Below are 20,534 nucleotides of genomic sequence, written 5' to 3'. Positions count from 1 at the left end.
ACTGAAGGAATAACAGCCATATTAATTGTAAACATATAATATGTAGCCTTGCAGGTCAGGCCTCCGCCTCTTGGCTCGATGCTTTCTGTTCTTCCAAGGTTATTATTTCTGAGAGCCCTCAAGAATCGAGAACCTGGTGTTAGCCAATAAAATGTAATGCAGAAAACAATGCTGAGGAATGAAAGCCTTAATAATGAAGGAGCTTTATCTTGCTCTCACCACGACCTGCATCTTAAAGCACACAGACACATTCACAGAAAAAGCAGACAGGCATATTCCTCCGCCAACTCAAATTTTCACCAAGCTCCCCAGCAATCAGTCACTGAGACAAATGCGCGCTCGCAAACTCACACATTACTTATTGACTCTCACTCTTGCTTTCTGCACTTTGATGGCATCGCTGCCACAACCCCTGTTTTTCTGCACCATCCCACGCAGAAATCATTGGACAGAGAGCAGTTAAGGGAGTCTACGCCTTGAGCCTCCGAGGCATTAAAGATGCAAAGGGGCTGAAGAGGATCAAAGTAGGGGCGATGCTGCCAGGCCTTCTCCCCGCCTCTATTTCCCTTTGGGCTGGTGCAAAGTTCTCAGAGCCAAACAAAAAGAGCAAAGAGAGGTTCACTTTAAAACTGTGTTAAGGCTTGTGATGTCTGGTGATAGTGCAGAGACAAAATATTGGTAACTGAGTGCAGCAATTGCATTTGCGTGTTTTTAAAAAATATAAAGCCACTATGCCACCATGCACCATAGGCTTTCTGTGTGGAGTTTGCATGTTCTCCCTATGTTTGTGAGGGTTCACTCCGGGTACTCCAGCTTCCTCCCACAGTCCAAAGACATGCAGTTAGTGGGGTTAGGTTAACTGGAAACACTAAATTGCCCATAGGTGTGAGTGTGAATGGTTGTTTCTGTGTATGTATTAGCTCTGCGACAGACTGGGACCTGTCCAGGGTGTCGCCCTAAGACAGCTGGGAAAGGCTCCAGCACCCCCCGTGACCCTGAAAAAGATAAGCGGAAGCGAATGGATGGATGGAATATTATAAACAAAAGTATAAATCTGTCATAGGGTGTTACTCTAGATGGTCATGCCCCACCAATACTGTCACACCCATTTTCCTAACTCAAACTAACACATATATCTTTAATTAGGTAAATCATCTTTACACAGAGACACATATTAGCGCTATTTAAAATAATTAAACTAATCAACCTGTTTTGTAAACAATACAGACTCCTGAGTTGATAATCACTGTAGGAATAAGCCCAAAGAAAAAAAAATACAATGTGGGATATTTAAAGGACAAATTCCAGTGAAAGGTTTAATGACAAACTGTGGTTGTAGTTCCCACTTACACCTTTGTACACTGTAATATAAGAGGGGGAAAAAACTCATACCAGAGTTTGATCTCTCAGTGGATCAAACTCTGGTATGTTTTTGGTTGTTTTGTTTTGTTTTTATTTCCTGGCCTGCAGTTTTAAATCACAATATGCTGAAGAGCTGTTTTTTGATCCCAGATAAATTCATAAAGTGGGTAAAGGTACTTACTTTCATAAGACATCTGCACATTTATCTCACTTGGGTATGTAGGAAAAGTTGATAGATAGATAGATAGATAGATAGATAGATAGATAGATAGATAGATAGATAGATAGATAGATAGATAGATAGATAGATAGATAGATAGATAGATAGATAGATAGATAGATAGATAGATAGATAGATAGATAGATAGATAGATAGATAGATAGATAGATAGATAGATAGATAGATAGATAGATAGATAGATAGATAGATAGATAGATAGATAGATAGATAGATAGATAGATAGATAGATAGATAGATAGATAGATAGATAGATAGATAGATAGATAGATAGATAGACAGACAGACAGATAGATAGATAGATAGATAGATAGATAGATAGATAGATAGATAGATAGATAGATAGATAGATAGCACACAAACCAAGGAGAGCATATTAGTATATTGCACTCACTGCATATCACATACTTTACACAGTCACACAAATGGGGAGTGTTGGACAAAGCAAAAAAAACAGCACTAATCAGATATCCTTATATGCAAACAACCAAAGCACCTTTGAAAAGCTATAGAGCCTACATTCCCAGGGGGTCCGTGCTGTATACAATATACTGTAGAACAATGCAAAAACGAGTAGGTATCTGCATAACAATTCAGCCCTAAAACATGTACCTGAACACAGCTTTGTCATCCAAGTACCGGAGAAAAAAAAGGCTCTACTACAAAGCTTGATATTCAGACAAGCTGGGATGGGGGCAGTAAGTGGGAGGATTCCTCTACCTGACTTTGTAGAAAATAACTCACACACAACAACAACATGAGGCAAAACAGTAATGTAGAAGCAACAGCCACTCATTCTCTAACTGTGTTCAATTCCCATTCACCATCATGCTGCCTGACAGACAGCATGTAGTTTTTCAGCTGCACGCGAGGGGTACATGGCTGGTACAAGGCACAAACACTGACTACAGACAAACAGACAAGAAAGATATGTTAAGAACAGATATCTCTGAGTTTTCTAGAAGCCAAAACAATTCTGACTTTGATGACGGAAAAACCTGAAAGCAAAAGCATACTTCTAAAGCATAAAGTGGTTGCAAAAACAATGGCTGGCTGTGACTGAACAGACGCATTTATATTCAACCACAGAACCATCTAACCAGAGCGAAGGGCACTTCAGTTGTTTACTCTGTGGATACACCTGAAATCAGCACAGTTCCTCTGGATAACCTCTAATCAAGCCATTGCATGAAATATAGATGTTGTGGACAACCAAAACAAAATTTCTATATTTAATTCAGCAAATAATAAGATCAAAGAGGATGAGGAAGAGTGGCTGGTGAATAAACCATGAGCAGAATGAAGGTGAGGAATCAACACTGTGCGGTGGCGGAGCATGAAGGGTGTCACTAACTTAAAAAGGTGAAAACAGTGAGGATTTTACCAGCAATTAACAGCAACACTTCGACATCAGTGCAGTGGAAGACAGAGTCTGGGCTGCAACTCATTTCATTATTCATAGATCAATTATTAATACTTAAGAAGACAACATTGCAGAACCTTGGGTGACATTATCAGATGTTTTGTGAACAACAACCTGAGTATTATGATATAGAGAAGCAGCTCATCTCCTCTGAGAAGATTAACATATTGCCTGTAATTTATATGTTATTTTTAAGGAAGAAAAGATTTTTTAAAAAGGGATAAATACTTTACATTGCAAATATTTTTATTTTACTTTTACAATTTTAAACTAATGATCAATGATGGACTTGGTGTGATCAGGGTGGGAATATTCAGTATTTTTTTTTTTTTTTACTTTCATGACAAATAATGAAGGATGAGGATTTCTCCTAATATACGTTTAATTTAGGTTTATTAAATTTAGGTTAATTAGTTCATTTAGGTTTTAAAATGTGTCTGCATTCATAAACAATAACTGGGATGTGGAACAGGAAGTCCTGAATCGAATATCGCTACTGACCACTGTCCAGTTAGAAGTTTGCAGACTGCAGTTTTCTGACCCATCAAGCTACAAAGCGTTTATCTTTTTTAAGATCATATTAGATTGTCTGAACTTGCAATTGGCTTCTTCTTTTAAACATTCCTGGTCAGTTCTGCATTGTGCAGACTTCCACCGTCCACTGCAGAGTGAGTATCTGAAGTCATATAGAAAATGAAGAAATGGGAGCAGGCTTCATATTAGATCGCACTTAGCAGGTCTTCACAGCTGCTTCTGGATAGCTCGTGTCCCCGTGACACACAGAACTGGCCCCTCAAGTTATTAGCTTCAACTGTTGCCGACCTGTCATCGCAACAGACCCATACTCCTCAAACTGTGGGCTGTGGGTTTAGATGCACAATTCTAATTCAGGCTGAGCTCAAAACAATATTCCAGTTATTTATCTTTGTGACAGTGCTAAATTGCTTAGACTTTCCTTCCAGGCACTACTGTGAAACAAAGGAAATTGAGCTTTAATGCTGATAAAGATTTAAGCTTTCCCAGTTCCGCTTACAGTATTTTTGTGGGCAATGATTTGTTAGTCTGCACTGTTTACGATTTCCGCTCTTCTCTATATAGAACATATCGTATCTTTAAATATGATCTAAGTAACCTATGAAGCAAAATTAACCCATAAAAGCCCAGACACACTTTCACTGTCAAGAAAACTATATAATTGCTGAAACAGAAACTTTCTTCAATCTGTAAAAGGATTTTCTGTGTTTTCTGTGGGTTACGATAGACTGCATTCGTATACAGTCACAAACCTCGGATGATACAATTGCAGGATATTTCAGGATGTTTATAAATATGTTTCTTTTAATTGTTGAGGCACCTGCAGGGCATACAACATCATCCTATGACACAGTATAGAGGGAAATGAGGGGAAAGATGCTTTTATGATGTTTAAGCTTGATTCAGATAAATGGATTGGTAAATGGACGGGGGCTATCAGCATCTCATCTTGCTTCTGCTCACGGGGACTATTACAATTTTTTTCTGGGGCGAACACCAAAATAACAGCACAGTGATTGTTTGCTTTGATTCTGTAGGTCCTGGGCTTGCTCAGTCCTTTAATGTAGCTACTCCTTTGTCCTCTAATTTTTCCTTTTCTTTCAACACTGGCATTTTTATAACTCAGAGAAGATACCAAAGATACCAGTCCTGCTGTCTTACCTGCTCAATCATTGCTTTCATTTGAAGTGATATTAAGAATAATGGCCAAGACCTCAGGCATTAATCTAATATGACAAATTCACTGACATTTTAATTTGCTTTTAATAGTCAAACCAACACATGCTGAAGATATTTCTCCTCCTTTACATAGTTTAAATACTGTTATGATTTGTGGATAAAAGACAAGTGGCTGACTCGCAGTCAGGAGCACCAGGGAAATTTCACGGTGGCCTAAGGGTTGTTTTATCCTGCCATGAATGTGAGCAGCAATATTACAAAAGCAGGAATGAGCTGCCTGACCTCTCGGAGTCCACACATCAGCTGTAGCTCTCTCGTGTTTTCCTATAGACTGTATGTTCTCACCGGGGACGGCTGTGGACATCATGTGAATGCATGCATGCAGCAAGCTGTTTTCTTCTGCAGCAATAGCATAATAGATGGTCAAGTTAAGAGTGGAGGTGAGAGAAAGAGAAGGAGAATGAATAATCCTCCCAATTGTCTCATTGCCCAGTTCTTGTACAGCTTTTGTATTATTATGGTTACACCTCTTATTTTGAGAGTGAGACAAAGCGTATCAACAGCACTATTGTTTTGAATAATCTACACTACACATCCACTAACACGATTAAAGTGAATTCTTTTAATCAGATAGAGACAATCTGTTGTGGTGACAGCCCTAAATAACACACAGCCTAAGTGGAATGGAGCCAAATTCCCAGCCTGAGTTATTGTTTCAGTCTGCCCCGTGGCTGGACACACAAAGAAAGTGCTCAGGTCCAAAAGGGCAGTTAGGCACTTAACCTGCTCACAGATAGCAGAAGCATTACAAGAAGCCAGTGGGTTTACTAAAATCCCTGAGAAAACACTCTCACGCTCTCCAAACACTCTCAGAAACTGAATCTACATCACCCGTCTCTGCTCCACAATCCCAACAGTGTCGCTGCTTTGAGTAATTTAAGAAAAAGAGTATATAATTATTATTATACACATATGAGGATTTCATGGCCCACTTTCTGTTTAGCCATTCTCTCCAGGCTTGTGTTTAGGTGCAGTTGGAGAAAAGTTATTTTAATCATTTATACACCAACTAGCACAAACATTTAGTAGAAAGAATATGTACGGTTTGTGCAAAACTGTCACACAAGTCTTACGCTCCTTTCAAACTCCCTCAAACTACACATCTACTCCATTAATCATACATGTATGTATACATTTCTAATACATTCACATACCTTCCCCTTAGACCAAGCCACACTAAACCATATTCCATTATTCATGAGCCGTGCTGCAGCTAGTATGCATAGTGCTCTTGTCAGTGGGTGTTATTAGCCCACAGAGGAAGCTCCTAAACCCTGAGTGCAACAACCTGTCGCAGCACTCAGGTCAACTGACGGACTAAGCATTTCTGTCTCGCACACATACACACGAGTGTGTGAGTGAAAACAGATCCCAGCATAAAAGACACAGCTGCAAGCTCACAAGAAACGCACACGCACACTAGCTATGATTATGTAACTACTACTAGATCTTAACATTTAGGGATGCAGTGGCTTTGACTTTAGACCTTTTATTCTGTGTCAGCGCACATATTACAGTTTGTCCTGCCTCTAAAAATCAGGTGTTACAGCTCATAGAGCGCCACATACTTCAAAGATCTTAAAGTTAGACTGTATATTAGTATAATGGCTAAAGTTGGTCCTAGTTATCCCGACCAGAAGCAGCTTCAAACTACATACTTGGAAAATATGACATATTAAAATATAGATTTTTGTGATTTTTAACTCCCCCCTCATTTTTCTGTCATTACTCTTGCAACCCCTAACACTTAGTGCAGCTGTGCTGTGACAGAGCAGGTAAAAAGAAAGAGCAGGAGACTATACTACATGCATCAGAGGAGTTAAATGGCAAGACAGAACTACAAATTGATGTAGACATTGTATACAGGCAAATTTTCACATTCCACCTGATATAGTGGACAGCTAAGAAAAAAGATATCAAATTATTTCAGTACCAATAATTGAAACATTAAAGAGAAGGCCAGGATGACAGACAACAATATAAAAAGTGAGAAATAGCTGTGCCTACAACAGACAGCTTTGATGTGGTGGCTGAGCTGATATACCCAGTGGACAGTCCTTGCACCCATTTTCCTGAACACAATAACAGATGAAGGACTAAATGCAGTAAGGCACTACTGTGATGGCATAATGGTACCATTTCCTTCTACATGCTGATCATTTAATGGCTTTGTGTTGTCAATTGAAAAACTGCAGTTTACAGATAAAGCATAAAAGGTTCACAGAATTAGAGCCAAACCACTGAATTTCTGCACTCAAATGTGAGGCCTCTTACACTAAATCATCTTTTTTGTGAACTAGTTTTCTGTCACACATCGTCACGAATTTGAGAGAGGTGGTTTGTTCCACTTTGAAACACTAAATGTCACAAAGATCGAGCTTTTTTTTCCCCCAAATATAATCATGCATTTTCTGTCTAAAAAATAATGGGGTGTTTTCAACTCCTGTGAAAAGACAGATATTAAATAAACAGATGATCAGACACGGAAGCAGGCACATGCATGCGAGCCCCCCTACACACAAAATTACACGAGGAGCATTATTCATGCGACGGGACGCACCTAAATGAAACCATGTGTGTAAATGTCATAAGCAAATGTCAATAGCTTTTTGAGGCCTGTCCTGAGGAAATGGAGCCAAGCATACGGGCTTGGAGGACTCATATGTTCCTTCATTTTCTACTATTTCATCTAGTCTAAATATGATTTGAAGACCTCATCTGCTCATGTAATGAATTAAACGACACATAGGCTGGGAACTTTTTACAAGCAGCAAGGAGAAAAAAATGAGAGACAAAACCACAAGAGAAAAATGGAAGAAAACTCCTGCTTCTCTTGTTCATATGATGATATACACTATATGTGGAAGAGTGCATGAATGAATATAAACAACCTGTAAACATATTCACACTGTTTAGATCCAATGAGAAAACAAGGCTCACTAAGAATGCTAGCTAAATATAGTAGCTAAATGTGCCAGACCGAGCTCGACCCAATACTACTGTTTAAAAAGTTTAAAAGAGTATGTACCTCAATGTAGGAAGCAATTCTGGGGTACACCCTGTAAGGCCCGAGCACGTGGGACAGAGGGGTGGTGCAAGGAAAGCTGGTGGTCACAGCATGGCTCACATCTGGCATAGAAAACATCTTGAAGCCAAACTTCTCATACAGTTTCTGCAGATCTTCATCTGGCTTCTCTTCACCCTCACACAGGATGCTGCCCACCACGTAGCGGCACTTCTCTGGTGGCCTCTGAGCGCACAGAGAGAGAGAAAAAGTGAATATACAGCATATGATGCATGTTCAACCCCATTTCAAGCCCTTTAGTGTAGAAGGAGTAAGAAGTCGTGAGGTTTCAGCTGGACGAAAGACAAAAAATGACTGATCACAGGGTTGTTATTAATCAGCCATGCTCGCATAGACAACTTTTTTTTTGCAGAGTAAAAAACAAAAGGTCAATATTTTATGATATATTACGATTATTACAAGCAGTGCTTTAAAGCATATGAAGAGGCCCAGTATAGTGAAAGGGAGCGAGTTGGAGGATGCAATCTGTATGTTGGGATTAATGCTGCATCAACACAAAACTACACACGTGTGCAAGTAAAAATAAAAGCCATTTGACTGAAACATGTTGAGACGTTGCACCTTCATATAGCCCGAAGTGTCTCTGGACAGAGGGCTGCCAGCTCTGGTGAACATCTTACCCCAGATATCCAAAAGCCAGATCACATACACGGCAGTCCAAATTGTATATGTGCTAAAAATGATGCCCATAACGTGGGCAAAATATCTTATTTTTATACCAGGTTACATGCAAAAATGATTTGAAACATTTCAAGTGATAACTAAATAGGATGTTTTGTCTTACATGAAAAGCATTTATTAATAACAGGGCTCTCCACACAGTTAATTTACTTCCTCTGAATTCTGGAGGTATTATACAATCAATTTGATGAGTAATATTGTAATATTTCTAGGTTCAGCTACAGAACATCACCCCTAGAACTGGCAGAGACTGTCTGTCTTGTCTTATGACATTTGAGGAGAGCAGACACAAACTGACAGGACGGTATGATCTCCCTCACTTAAAGGCCTTTCTGCCAACATTATGTCTCTTAATGTGCCCACATGTCTGCATGCAGATGTGAGATAAGCACAGGAACAAACACTGAGTGAGCTGTCAGTCAGAAAAGGATCTGACAACGGATCTCCCACTCACATCCGCTTGTAAACGGTTTGCAGCCTGTTTGCTGCAGAAGGAGAGTGGGAGCTGTGGTTAAAGGGTCATACCAGTTTGGGTTTTTGTCCCCAGTACATTTTATATTAACTGCCCTTTCTTGATGAGCGTTGTCACTGTACTTTAGATGCCCGAGTCTTAAGTTTTCAGCAGTGTGTAAAATAAGTTGTAGCTTAGATTAAAATTCCTAGACATGAGTAAACTGCCAATAATGATGATGCTGCCTTACTGCGGGAACTTTTATGCAGAACAACAAACAGGCTCTTTAGAATGAGTGCAATTCTAATGGTTCCCATTAATTCCTGTACAGTATAAAAAGAACTTGCAGAGACACATAAATAATGTTATGTCAAAACAACTGGATACAAAATAGAATATTCACTGTGGGAAATTAACAGATTCAAGGGCATTTTAAATTGCTGCCATGAGATTTTCATAACACAGTGAAATCCAGAAACCTGATGAGAAAAGCAGGATTTGCAAGTAAGTTCAAGTTTCACAAGTAAGTTTAAGTGACTCCTGTCAAATGGGTTAAAACATGCAAAAAAACAGTGTAGTGTTTAAGACCTGCTGCTGGTTTCTGCTCTGTGACAGTGGATGTCTGTGGAGGGCTGGCACCGAGGGGGCACAGATGGAAGACGCTCATCTTCATGTCCCTGGCATCCTTGCATAATTATCACGTCTCAACACCACAACGTCCTCTTCTTTTCCATTTCACTTCTCACATTCGGAGCTATTTTTTGACCACACTGCTACTACACTGCGCCATCGCTGCTGTCTTACTTTGTTCATGCAGCAGCTTTTGTGTTGTATTTCAGCATTTTTGGTTGGGTGAGATAAATATATTTCAACACACAGACCCATCAACCATGGGTGCCGCTCGCATGCATGTACCATGTGGGTAATTATAATGACTGACAGTGTCTGTTTGGGATGAGCAGATAATCTTAACTGTCACATGACACCATGTTCAGTGGTGATTCAGAGAACATAGATCACCTGCTTTTGACAGGGAATTATTCATACATGGCAGCGTGAGATACACTAGATCTATTTACAATGAAGCAATGAGTCACTGCAAACACAGGGAGTCACAATGGCTGCGTTAGCAGTGTCACAGTGAATTGTCGCAACAATGTAACCATGCACACATATCTATTTAAAAGCCTAGTAACATATAAAGGAATGTAATTACTAGTTACTAACTATTACTGGTACAAAAGCAAAAACACTGACACTAGGAACCATGCTCTCCCTTTAGTAACTGCAGACAGCAGGTGGAATTCTTCTATAGCTTAAAAAATATATTAAATTTAAAATTAGATGAATAAAGGAGCATTAATACGATGTGTCGTGTGAACATGATTTCTTCTTTAGCCTCTCCCCTCTATCCAAATGGATTTATGTGCAGGGATTGGCCTGCATCGCCCTCTGTCCTACATGGATGCATCAAATGTATGGGCTGTCAGCATGGCTTCTGTACAAAGCTACTCCCTGTCAACACTGGTGGTTTATGATAAGACAAAACAATAGCCATTCAAACACAGAAGGGATAACAACACCCCTCCCACGTACGGCCTTTCTTCAGCGTCTTATATCTCGCCATCTCTCATGCTCTCTCTGCACTGATAGACTAGAGTGCTAGCCAAACCAGTAGTTCACTAATGATATCATTCAGGGCTCTAGCTATCATTCACATCCCACACAGCAACAAGAACAAACAGCAGCTCTGACTGCATCTCATCTCTGCTTCCCTTCAGATAACACACCCCAGAAACTACAGGCAATTAGGAGAGGGAGAGTAACAACACTCCATGTACTTGACTTGTACTGGCTTCTCCGCCACAGTTGTTCAAATGTCCGAAAGGCAGAAATTCTTCACCTCTGTCCACACTGCCAAAGCTGTGATTTTGCCAAGACCATTTCTCACAGGTAGCTGAGAAAACGCCGACTGTGGCTTTTTGATTGGCGGGAGTAAAAAGCAAAGTGATAGATAATGGCAAGACTGTGGTGCTTTTACCTTGGAAACTGAACACAGATATATTATATTTCGGTACCGAGCTGTAGAAACCCAATTTACTTAAAAGTGGCTTGTAAATGTGTGTGTTTTATGTGTGTGCAGCTATAGATACAGGCTTATAGATAGATATAGATCTTTCAGCATAACATGAGCATTATCAGCCATAACTACCTTTTATCGATTTTCACTGATTTTCTTGCTAAGGGGATGAGTGTGGCTAAACTCTCCCAATGAGAAAATGTCCTCTAAGGGGTAAAAGAGCTATTGGATCCCTTCGAGGTAGAGGTCAAGGTTTCAGGTTTTTCCTTTAATTTGCCAGTTGTTTTGTACATATAAGCCAGCTCTCTAAGGACCAGTTGAGAGACAAAGTCATTTCAAAAGCAATTCTTTGCTTGAGGCTACAAGGGTTCTTTTTTGATGGATGAGTGCTCTCCAACAATACAAAAGCGCAGCTGAGAGAGGTAATTTTTTATTAGCAGACACGTAATGAGGATTTACTTTCTTCATCTTGCTTGCTCTTAGCCCCGTATCTCTAGCCTCCTGGCCTTCAGTGCTTTGTATGCACTGTTTCCAGTGTGGGGCGCTTTGTAATTGGTCATTTCTGAAGTGTCAGCAGGTTAGGGAGGACTGGGGACAAACACACCAAGGAGACAACTCTCTACCTTGCCGCAGCATAAAACAAAGGATCACAATAAGCATGCCATGCTCTGCTTAATCCAGGATGATCACCACAGTCATTAAGACAAAACTGGAAAACTTCCACTCACCAAAAAGTAAATCTAAAATGTAAACTAGGAGGGAGGGAGTGACTAATATTGCTCGGTTTTTAAATAAACCATGTAAACCCTGTAAAGGCAACATAGCAGCACAGCTATGAGCTGTGAAACAATGATTTAAATAAATAAATACATCATTCTTATTTCATGTCAAGTTTGCTACAGCACAAAACTAAGTAGTGTCACTGAAATTAGTGCTGAAAAATGATAAGACTTCGAGCCAAATGCGACATGTTTGCCCTTCATGCTCTTGTTGGCAAACTGGGTTTTGCCATCGTGACAGAATGGAGTTAAAGAGGCTGTGATAGTACAAGGTCCTTTCATTGCACTGCAGCCAACAAATCTGCAAATTTGGACCCTCTTTAAAGCACTATGCCATCTTCAGATCAGTGTCCCCAGTGAAGTATGACAAGGAGGAAATGCAGCATTCATAAAGAACACCCCAAGTCTGTGTAAAGCGGATAACAACCACAATCATATTTCATCTATGGTTAGGGCACTTCAAAGACCAAGCAAAGAACCTGACACATGGGGAGAAACAAGAACAGGAGACTACAGGATAAGCAATTTCTCAACAAGAGCTGTCTTTCACCTCAGTGTGGCAGAGCGATAACCTGTCTCAGCAGAGTGGAAGCCATTCGCCCCCCACAGGCAGATGAGACGGCAAAGACAAAGTCACCAGGAAGGAAATTGAAACTTGCAAGGCTGCACAGCACCAGGACCACAGGTATGCTGTGATGGGCTGTTTGCAGCTTAATTATCGCAAAAGTAAAGGAAGCACATGTATCCAACTAACAAAAACAAAGAACTGTGCCATTCATTTTACAATTTAGGCACAAAGCAAAATTCAACCATCATTGAGAAAACTGAGTGATTTAGCATTAGACTATTTAATATTGGATCAAAATCACTTTTTGAACTGAAAGCTCAAAATATAAAAATGTCCTCAAATTTAAGTGAGCCCTAAAGCATCCAAATCAGATTATACATCCAGTGATGTGATGTTGTGTGGGCCCCAGTGGCCCTTTAAGTCAGGAGCCAAAGGAAATCCATTTTTTTGTCTCTCTTGTTTTCACCAAGTGCAGCTCTGTCCCTTTAGGCTGTGCTCAGACTTGGTTTGTAATTACACATGGCATCCTGGGAGCACTGGCATGTATAATTACTGGTGAGGATAAGCACCCTGCTGGAGGCAGGACACAGTTTTCCCTCACAAAGTTGTGGAGGTGGTTTACCACTCCAAGGCCAGCTGGACACTGTGTGGCACTCATCAAGCGAGATGTAACAGAGTTAATCTTCCCTAATAGGAAATATGAATGAATCCACCCCCTCATCCCCAAACATGCTTAGCTCTTTCTCTAAAAAATGTTCAACTGTATTCCTCTACCATCTTTCTCCATGTCTTGTCTAATAAATATTCAGCTCTGTAATCCAATATCCTGTGTATCCCGGCCTAAAAAAAGCAGATGCGTGAAACGACGAGATGGATGGTGCAGAAGATTCAAAGACATTTTTCACCCTCTTGTTTCACTGACTAATCTGAACATGTCAGTTTATAGAGTAAAAAAATGAGTAAAACAGTTTGTGAAGACAGCCGAATTGGGGGGGCAAAGCGGTTCTCCATTAAACCGATTCCATCTGGATTGCTCCCGTTCTCGATTTTCAGTGTCTTTCTCAGTCCATAAAAATTAATGGGGTGTTTTACTACAGGGAGAGTTGGCATGTCCATATCCTTGCATAATATTGGCTTGAAGACCTGCGGGACCAGACTCCAGGGTATGAGTGTATTTATTTCTCGTTTCATATCCACCTTTAAAAGCGGCAACCCCTTGCCAGAAGCCCCTCTTTTATGTTGTTGCTGTTGACAGACAGACAAGCAGCACTAAAATGCTAATAAATCTGACTGGGAGTGAAGCGATGCTCCGCGCTCTGATCTGAAATTCCGATTGATGAATTGGAGCAATGCGATGCTCTCAAGGTGAGTCAGACTACCAATTTATACCCCTCTTCCAAGGCACTTCCACACCTCTCACTGCCACTCCCACATATGTCTACACATGACATTTCATTTTCTCCTCCTTGTCATGGGGAGCCATGAGTTGGTTTGCTTCGGAGAGCTAAAACAAAGTGGGAATTCAGTAGATCAGAGGATGAACCAAATAGCAGCTCTACTTGAGATTCAATGCTTACACAACATGTTATGAGTGTCACAGACAGCTGCATTTGCTATGTAGCTCCTTTACATATAGTCAGATGCCATTATATTTAAAGTGAGACGTAAATTTGTACTGTACACTAATTTGACTGAAGGAGTGAAATTGCACGCAGTTGTCCCTCTGTAAACTACTTCTGGTAACTGTAAGTACCTCCGGTAGTTTACTGCTTTATCCTTCATGACACGTTGGCCTCAGAGCACTCACTGCTGCCCACTCTTGTTAATGAATTCTGCTCTGGAGATTTCTTGCAGACAGGCAGCCTGCTTGTAGATTCTTTACTCGCTTTCATGCTACAACACAAGAAAGGGCTACAACTACAAAATCCAGTCATTTAGTCTGTACTCATCCAATCTGGGATCATGTCATGGAGCTTATGTCAAAGCTCTATTACAGGAGATCCCGAGGGAGCTCTCTGCCTTCGATTGTTAAGTCCGGCCGTGTAGGGTCACTGTGCAGCTGACTGACACCTGAGAGCCAAACGATTATTTTGAAATTTGACGTTCAATCCTTCAGGTTTGTTGCAATAATAAGTTAAGGTAATTATAAGACCAAGCAAACAACTGTATAGACGTAAACAAGCAACAGAGACGTCTTTAATATACAGTCAAAGAGCCTTCTGACTTGCCACATATACAACTGAATATATTCCACTGCTATAACAGAAGCCCTCTATTTTACGTAGTCAGTTTGAATCCACATTTTCAGGGCACAGACCCCTTCTAGCTTTCATCATCATCATTAAACAGGCACCGTATTTCAATCTGAATGCAAGGTGAATGCAGAAGAATCATCGAAAACCAGCCATGCCCTGGAATAGAGAGCCAGGAGTGAAAACCACTGGAGTAATGTGTCATGGTGACCAGCCTCTCAAGCAGGTATGAAATCCAATTTTATTTTAATTTGATGAAACTCATTTTGACTGAATGAATACTAAGAGGCTGGGCTGAGTCACACTACTTATGCCATTATAATAAATTGAGTATAAAGATCAATTGTGGTTTTGAGGAAGCGCCTTCCTCCCACACAAACTCAATTTCAATGCTAATAGTGCCATCTAGAGTCCGTCAGTGTGCAGCTCAGCTGTTCAGTACATAGTAGATAGGAGATTAAGGAGTACTAATTCATAACAATCAAAGTAAATACTGCGTAGTTTAAAATACCTTCTTACTGATTTAACTAAGGATTGTCAGGATAGTAACTGCATAAGATTCTGCATCTCAGCTGTGCTCCAGACATTACACATGGACTATCCTCTTTATTATCATATTCCAGATGTGGTCTTCTCTTGTTTTTACATGTAAACATACATTTATTGCACAATTTAAATGTATAGTAAACAGCTTTGCTGAATACAGAAATTCAGGTATTCATTTTTCCTTAAAATAATGACTTGCCTTTTACTTGTTCTGCAGTATGAAATTTTGACTTATGCCATTTTCACATGGATTTACTACAACACTTTGGATTACCTCTACTGTAAAACCCCCAAAATGACCTAACTTAATATTAATTAGTGCATTGAGCTTTATGTATTGTTCTTTTTGATAGTGGCGGATGGGGGAAGTGAAGTTTACTTACCAGCACTTTAATCATTTAACAAGTTATATTAAATGTGATTTTAATTAACTCAAGCATAATAGACATTTTTTAATCTAATGGCCTGATATAACACGAAACTATGAAACAGCATATTTTGAATAAGGTAACAGATTAACTGCCTTCTCTGGACGCGGGCCAGTTATGCTTAATGCCCAAAGATCCATTCTGAGCCAGGAAAACCCCTTAGAGCCTTGATAGTTTCACACAGATAAGTACATAGTTTCATTCTTAGAGCCTGAGAAAGAAAGCCACCACATGCATTGTGAATGCGTGTGGTGGCTTTTAAAGTCTGTGTGGCTTAAGCTCGTGGTGGCTTGCTGTTAGCAAAAGCTAAACCCAAGACATTAGCCATTGATGACTTCCAGCCTGTGTTCACACTCAGCATTACTATTGAAATATTCATTAAAGCACTGTTAAAGCACACAAATTACAACAAAAAAATTATTTCAAGCTAGTTAAACAAATAAGAATCTGTATTAAATATAAAAATAAGTAAACTTAACATACTGTTCCTTTTGCACAGTATGTTTTTTGACTTATTATACTTTATATTACTATTTATTTAGGTATAGCATGCTCATAATGAGAATCTGTTCAAACACTTTTGTTTTAAAGCCAACTTATTATAACTTATAATGTAAGGCCGCGCTATCAAAAGGAAAATAAGAGTTGCAGTCAAGTGAAAGAGAAAGTTTGCACAGGAAGTGCAGCCCTGTCAAAAAATAAGTAAAGTCCTGTAGCTTGTAGAACCACTTTTTAGCAGCAATAATTTAAAGTAATCGTTTTCTGTATGACTTTACCAGTCACTCACATTGTTGTGGAGGAATTTTAGCTCAATATTCGTTAAAGCTAATCAAGTTAATTCTTCTTTAGTTAACTGAGGTTTGTGAGTCTTAAATCTGGAGCATCTGGACTTTGATCTGGTCATCGCAGGACCTTGATTCTTTTATTTTCAGTATTCTGCTGTGCTCAGGATCATTGTCCTGCTGCACGACTCAGTTTTGGCCAAGCTGCTGGACCAGTGTTCTCACATTTGACACTTTTAAGAATACTTTGGTAAAGCATTCTTAAAAGTTTATTTGAGGTATTTGTGCTTATATGCTATTTTTGGTTTTCCCCAAACATGGCTAAACATCTCCACTCTGATCTTTCCAAAGGACATTAAGAAGTCGTGTGATTTGTTCTGAACTTAAACTGCGCTGGCATGCTCTTTTTAAAGAGAAGAGTCTTTTCCCCCTCCCAAACAGGCCATACTTGTTCAGTCTTTTTCTAATTGCGTTGTCATGATCTTTAATATTTAACATGCTCACTGAAGCCTGTAGCTCCTGGATTTGTTTTTAGATTTTCTGTGAGCATTGCATGATCCGACACTGGTGTCAACTCCTGTGAAGAGTTGAATGTTCTCGTTGAAATAGCCTTTTAAGTTTCCAGATTGATGGACAGCAACAACTGCTTCTCTAAGGTCATTGCTCATGTTGTTCCTCTTTGGCACTGTGCTAAAACACACCTGAAGACTCCACAGCGGCAAACTGTCAAAAGTCCTGCTTTTTTGGAGGCGCTCGCACTTCCTGATAATCAGTTAATCCATTGCATTTAATGAGCATCACCTGGCTGCTAATTTACCATCTTAATTCCTTAGGAAGAATTAAGGGTGACTGCAGAGTCCTGTGAACTTTTTTTTTTCACATGACTGTAGGCGTAAATAGTTTCCTTATGTAAAGTCTAAACAGCTAGCTGTTAACAGCTAATAAAACTCATGCAATAAAAAAAGCAGTAAAAAAAAAATCTGACCACATAAAAACTGTATCTCTTCACGCAGATTTACTTCATTACCTTTTAGAGTCCTGTTTGAAAAACTTTTTTTTAACATTAGTGTTAAGTAAAATTTTCAGCAAAAGTTAGGCCATGTGGCACCTTTGCAATTTATGTTTACTCCTGCGGATGGTGGGGAGTAATCAGAATGTCATGTCACTTTGAAAACAGTAAAGAGCCGTGGGTTGACAAAGAGTCAGGTCAAAAAGGGATTGAAAATTTGCACTAAGAACCTCAAACCTGTCAGTTAAGTTCAAATACTTGCCTACTCTATTTACCCCAGTAAAGCCTAATTCCTCATCACACTTCTTTTTTCCAGTTGCAAGAGTCATGGGATCTATATAGTAATCTCTGTGTTCTGTAGACACCCTATGAGCCAGACTCTCCACAAACTCCAGCACCAGCAAAAAAGTTTTAAAAGCTCTTCAATTAGTCTTTCCCCAGAACTTTCCACTGGCATGACTCACAGTCAGAGCTTCTACTAAAAGACTTCAGTTAAAAAAAGACAGAGAAAACAGTGGGTGTAAGCAGAAATACAGACAGTTATGCTGTTGTGTCACATTCTTTATTCTATAAAGGGAACTGAATTGTGATCGGGCCATATAGAAATTCTGAAACTCTTACACACATGCAGTGACACTGCTCCTTGACCACCACATAGACTGAAGTTGTGTCAAATGCCTCTATTTTGTCAGCAAGGTCAGCTCGTCCAACAATGTACACTCACCACTCACCTTCCTTACCCTGTGTCAGCAGGACTGACGCAATATAAGCAAACAGAGCCTAAGTGTTAGGTTTTTTTTTTAAGTCAACAACTAAGATATATATAGAAAATAACTTGCAACTGTGAAATTTCATCAAACTGCACAGTGTTTGTGCTGCTCCCGTACCAGCTGGGAACTCAATGAACACTCCCATCAGCTGTTGAACAGACTCTTTTTGTTGACTAAAAACACAACTCGTGATGGCCAGCAGTATGTGGAATGAAAGCAGGAAATAACCGCAGTTCTCAGCTGAGGAATGACCCGGTTATGCAACATTTGGATCTGGATCCATATGACAAAAGGATATTCATTGCTTCTTTTATCTGGATTGTGACTGTAATATAATTCATTTAGGCTACAACAGAACCCGCTACATTTTCAGACATCTGTCAGCTTTTCCTAGACACATGTGAAGAGGCTGTGTTTGCCCTTATAGTCAGGAGTCTGGTTACCATTTCTGAGTCAGAAAGAGGCAAATGCCAAAGTGCCTTGGAGCCACAGATGAGAGGGGAAACAATATCAACAGTGCAACGTGGCAATGAATAGCCGACTGGTTTCATCATTCAAGCTCAGTTACTTTAAAAGACAGCTTATATATTTAAGCCACTGAGCTACACATAGTAAATTACACTGAAATAAATCTGCTTACACAGTTCAGTGCCATGAAAAAATATGAATAAACAATATTTAGAACGAAAAGATTAGTTTATCATCCAAAAGGGATCAGTGGCCACTTAACAACTTAGCCGATGTTTCGTAGCTTTAGTAAAATAAATGTATTTACATTTAAATACAAATGTATTTACATTTAAAGCAAAAAATGCCAACATAAGCACTTTCCAATGACAGGATACTGCATGGAGAAAAGAACAATTAAAGATGTAACTGTAGCTGCTGGGAAATTGTGAGGTGACTTTAGAGACAATACCATAATGCTACACATACTGACAATACTGATAATACTTTTAAATATAAAGGCAATCTTTATAAAATGCTAACATGTATATTTGTTCATTAAAGGAAGGAGCTTTTTGTGTGATAAAATTAAACTTGTAAGACTGGAAAGTTTTGTAACACAGGTTTTAGTCAGCCTTAGAGGAGTCTCTTATACTGCATGGATGCTATATATCTGATCTGTGCTGCTTTGTTTTGCGTGCTAAATGTTTTACTTACTAACACATTATAAACTGGTCATAAAAAAAAGACAATCTATCAAGAAAATAACCAGCAGTTATTGAAGCCATGGTCATATTTCACTTTTTTTCCACGGGTATTGTTAAGTCCACTGCACAGACAATCACAGCTCAATGCAACAGTCTAAGTTTTAAATATACATTGTGAGCCTTTGAGTGACCTTTAGGACACTGTGCAGGTCAGCATATCTTACTGGCTGCAATATCTTATCTGCTAACAGAGTACATTGGATTTCGATGTTATGTCACGGGGTCAAATGTAAATACACCTTCAGTGCTGTGTAGTTAAACATTACGGTAACAGGTGCTACGTCTCACGGTCTCACCTGCTTGGGGTCATCGTAGAAGACACCGATGGCGTTCAGCTTTGGCCCAATGCTGCAGCTCTCAGTGTAGGCTGCACCGCAGTCCTTGTATGGTCCCTCTTTAAACTTATAAGCAATGGTGACATTTCTAATTGGAGGCGGTCCAGTCTTAATGACAATGTCTGACAGGACCCCCGAGTACAGCAGTAAGCTCCCCACCGTCACAACCAAACACAGCAGAAGGACAATTATCAGCAGCAGCAGAAATAAATCGGACATGGTCTCTCAAGGCGGTACAATAGCTGCAGACACTGCAAAATCTGGGGCTAAACGTCCTCCTTCGGGTCACTCTCGCACCGATGCTGTCGTCCTAATGGCTCAAATAACACGGCACAAGAATCGGGACTATTCACAAGTCAGTGCTGAATTGTTGTTGTTGTTTTAAGCCGAAATAGCTACACGAAGTCCAAGCACAGCGGAAAGCTAGTTATTTCCCCAAACAAAGGTACACGCTTCCCGGTCAGACCAAGCTTATTCACCTCGGGGGGAGGCGTTTATGTTTTATTTAAAGGACTTGTTGGTTTTTGTAAATTACGTCGGTAAAATAGGAAATAACCGTATAACACTTAATACTAAATTAATATTACTCCTACTGAGCTTCGAAAATCCGGCTTGGACGCAAAGAAAAACTCATTATTTTCAATAGCACCCCCTTTCCATTAATATGAACAAGTCTAAAAATAAATAAATAAATTGATAAATGAAAAACTGAAATCAAACATTACTGCTTTATAGTGTGACAACATTCAGGTAACGGT

General features: G+C 39.6%; 1 protein-coding gene across 1 annotated transcript in view; it reads right to left on the bottom strand.

Moving 5' to 3' along the window:
• tex264a (testis expressed 264, ER-phagy receptor a) overlaps positions 1-20,215 on the bottom strand; it is a 70,408-nt gene extending 50,193 nt beyond the window's left edge. Inside the window, exons 1-2 of the mRNA XM_006806699.3 lie at positions 19,738-20,215; positions 7,825-8,046 (exon numbers count right to left, since the gene is read on the bottom strand). Coding sequence (XP_006806762.1) covers positions 7,825-8,046; positions 19,738-19,995 — 480 coding nt within the window. The 5' untranslated portion in view covers positions 19,996-20,215. The remainder of the gene's footprint in view (positions 1-7,824; positions 8,047-19,737) is intronic.
• Positions 20,216-20,534: the final 319 nt, after the last annotated feature.

Source organism: Neolamprologus brichardi, chromosome 5 (genome assembly GCF_056152115.1).
Source record: "Neolamprologus brichardi isolate AB-2024 chromosome 5, ASM5615211v1, whole genome shotgun sequence".
Lineage (NCBI taxonomy): Eukaryota > Metazoa > Chordata > Actinopteri > Cichliformes > Cichlidae > Neolamprologus > Neolamprologus brichardi.
The sequence above is the reverse complement of the archived record's forward strand: the minus strand, read 5'-3'. Positions and strand labels throughout refer to the sequence as shown.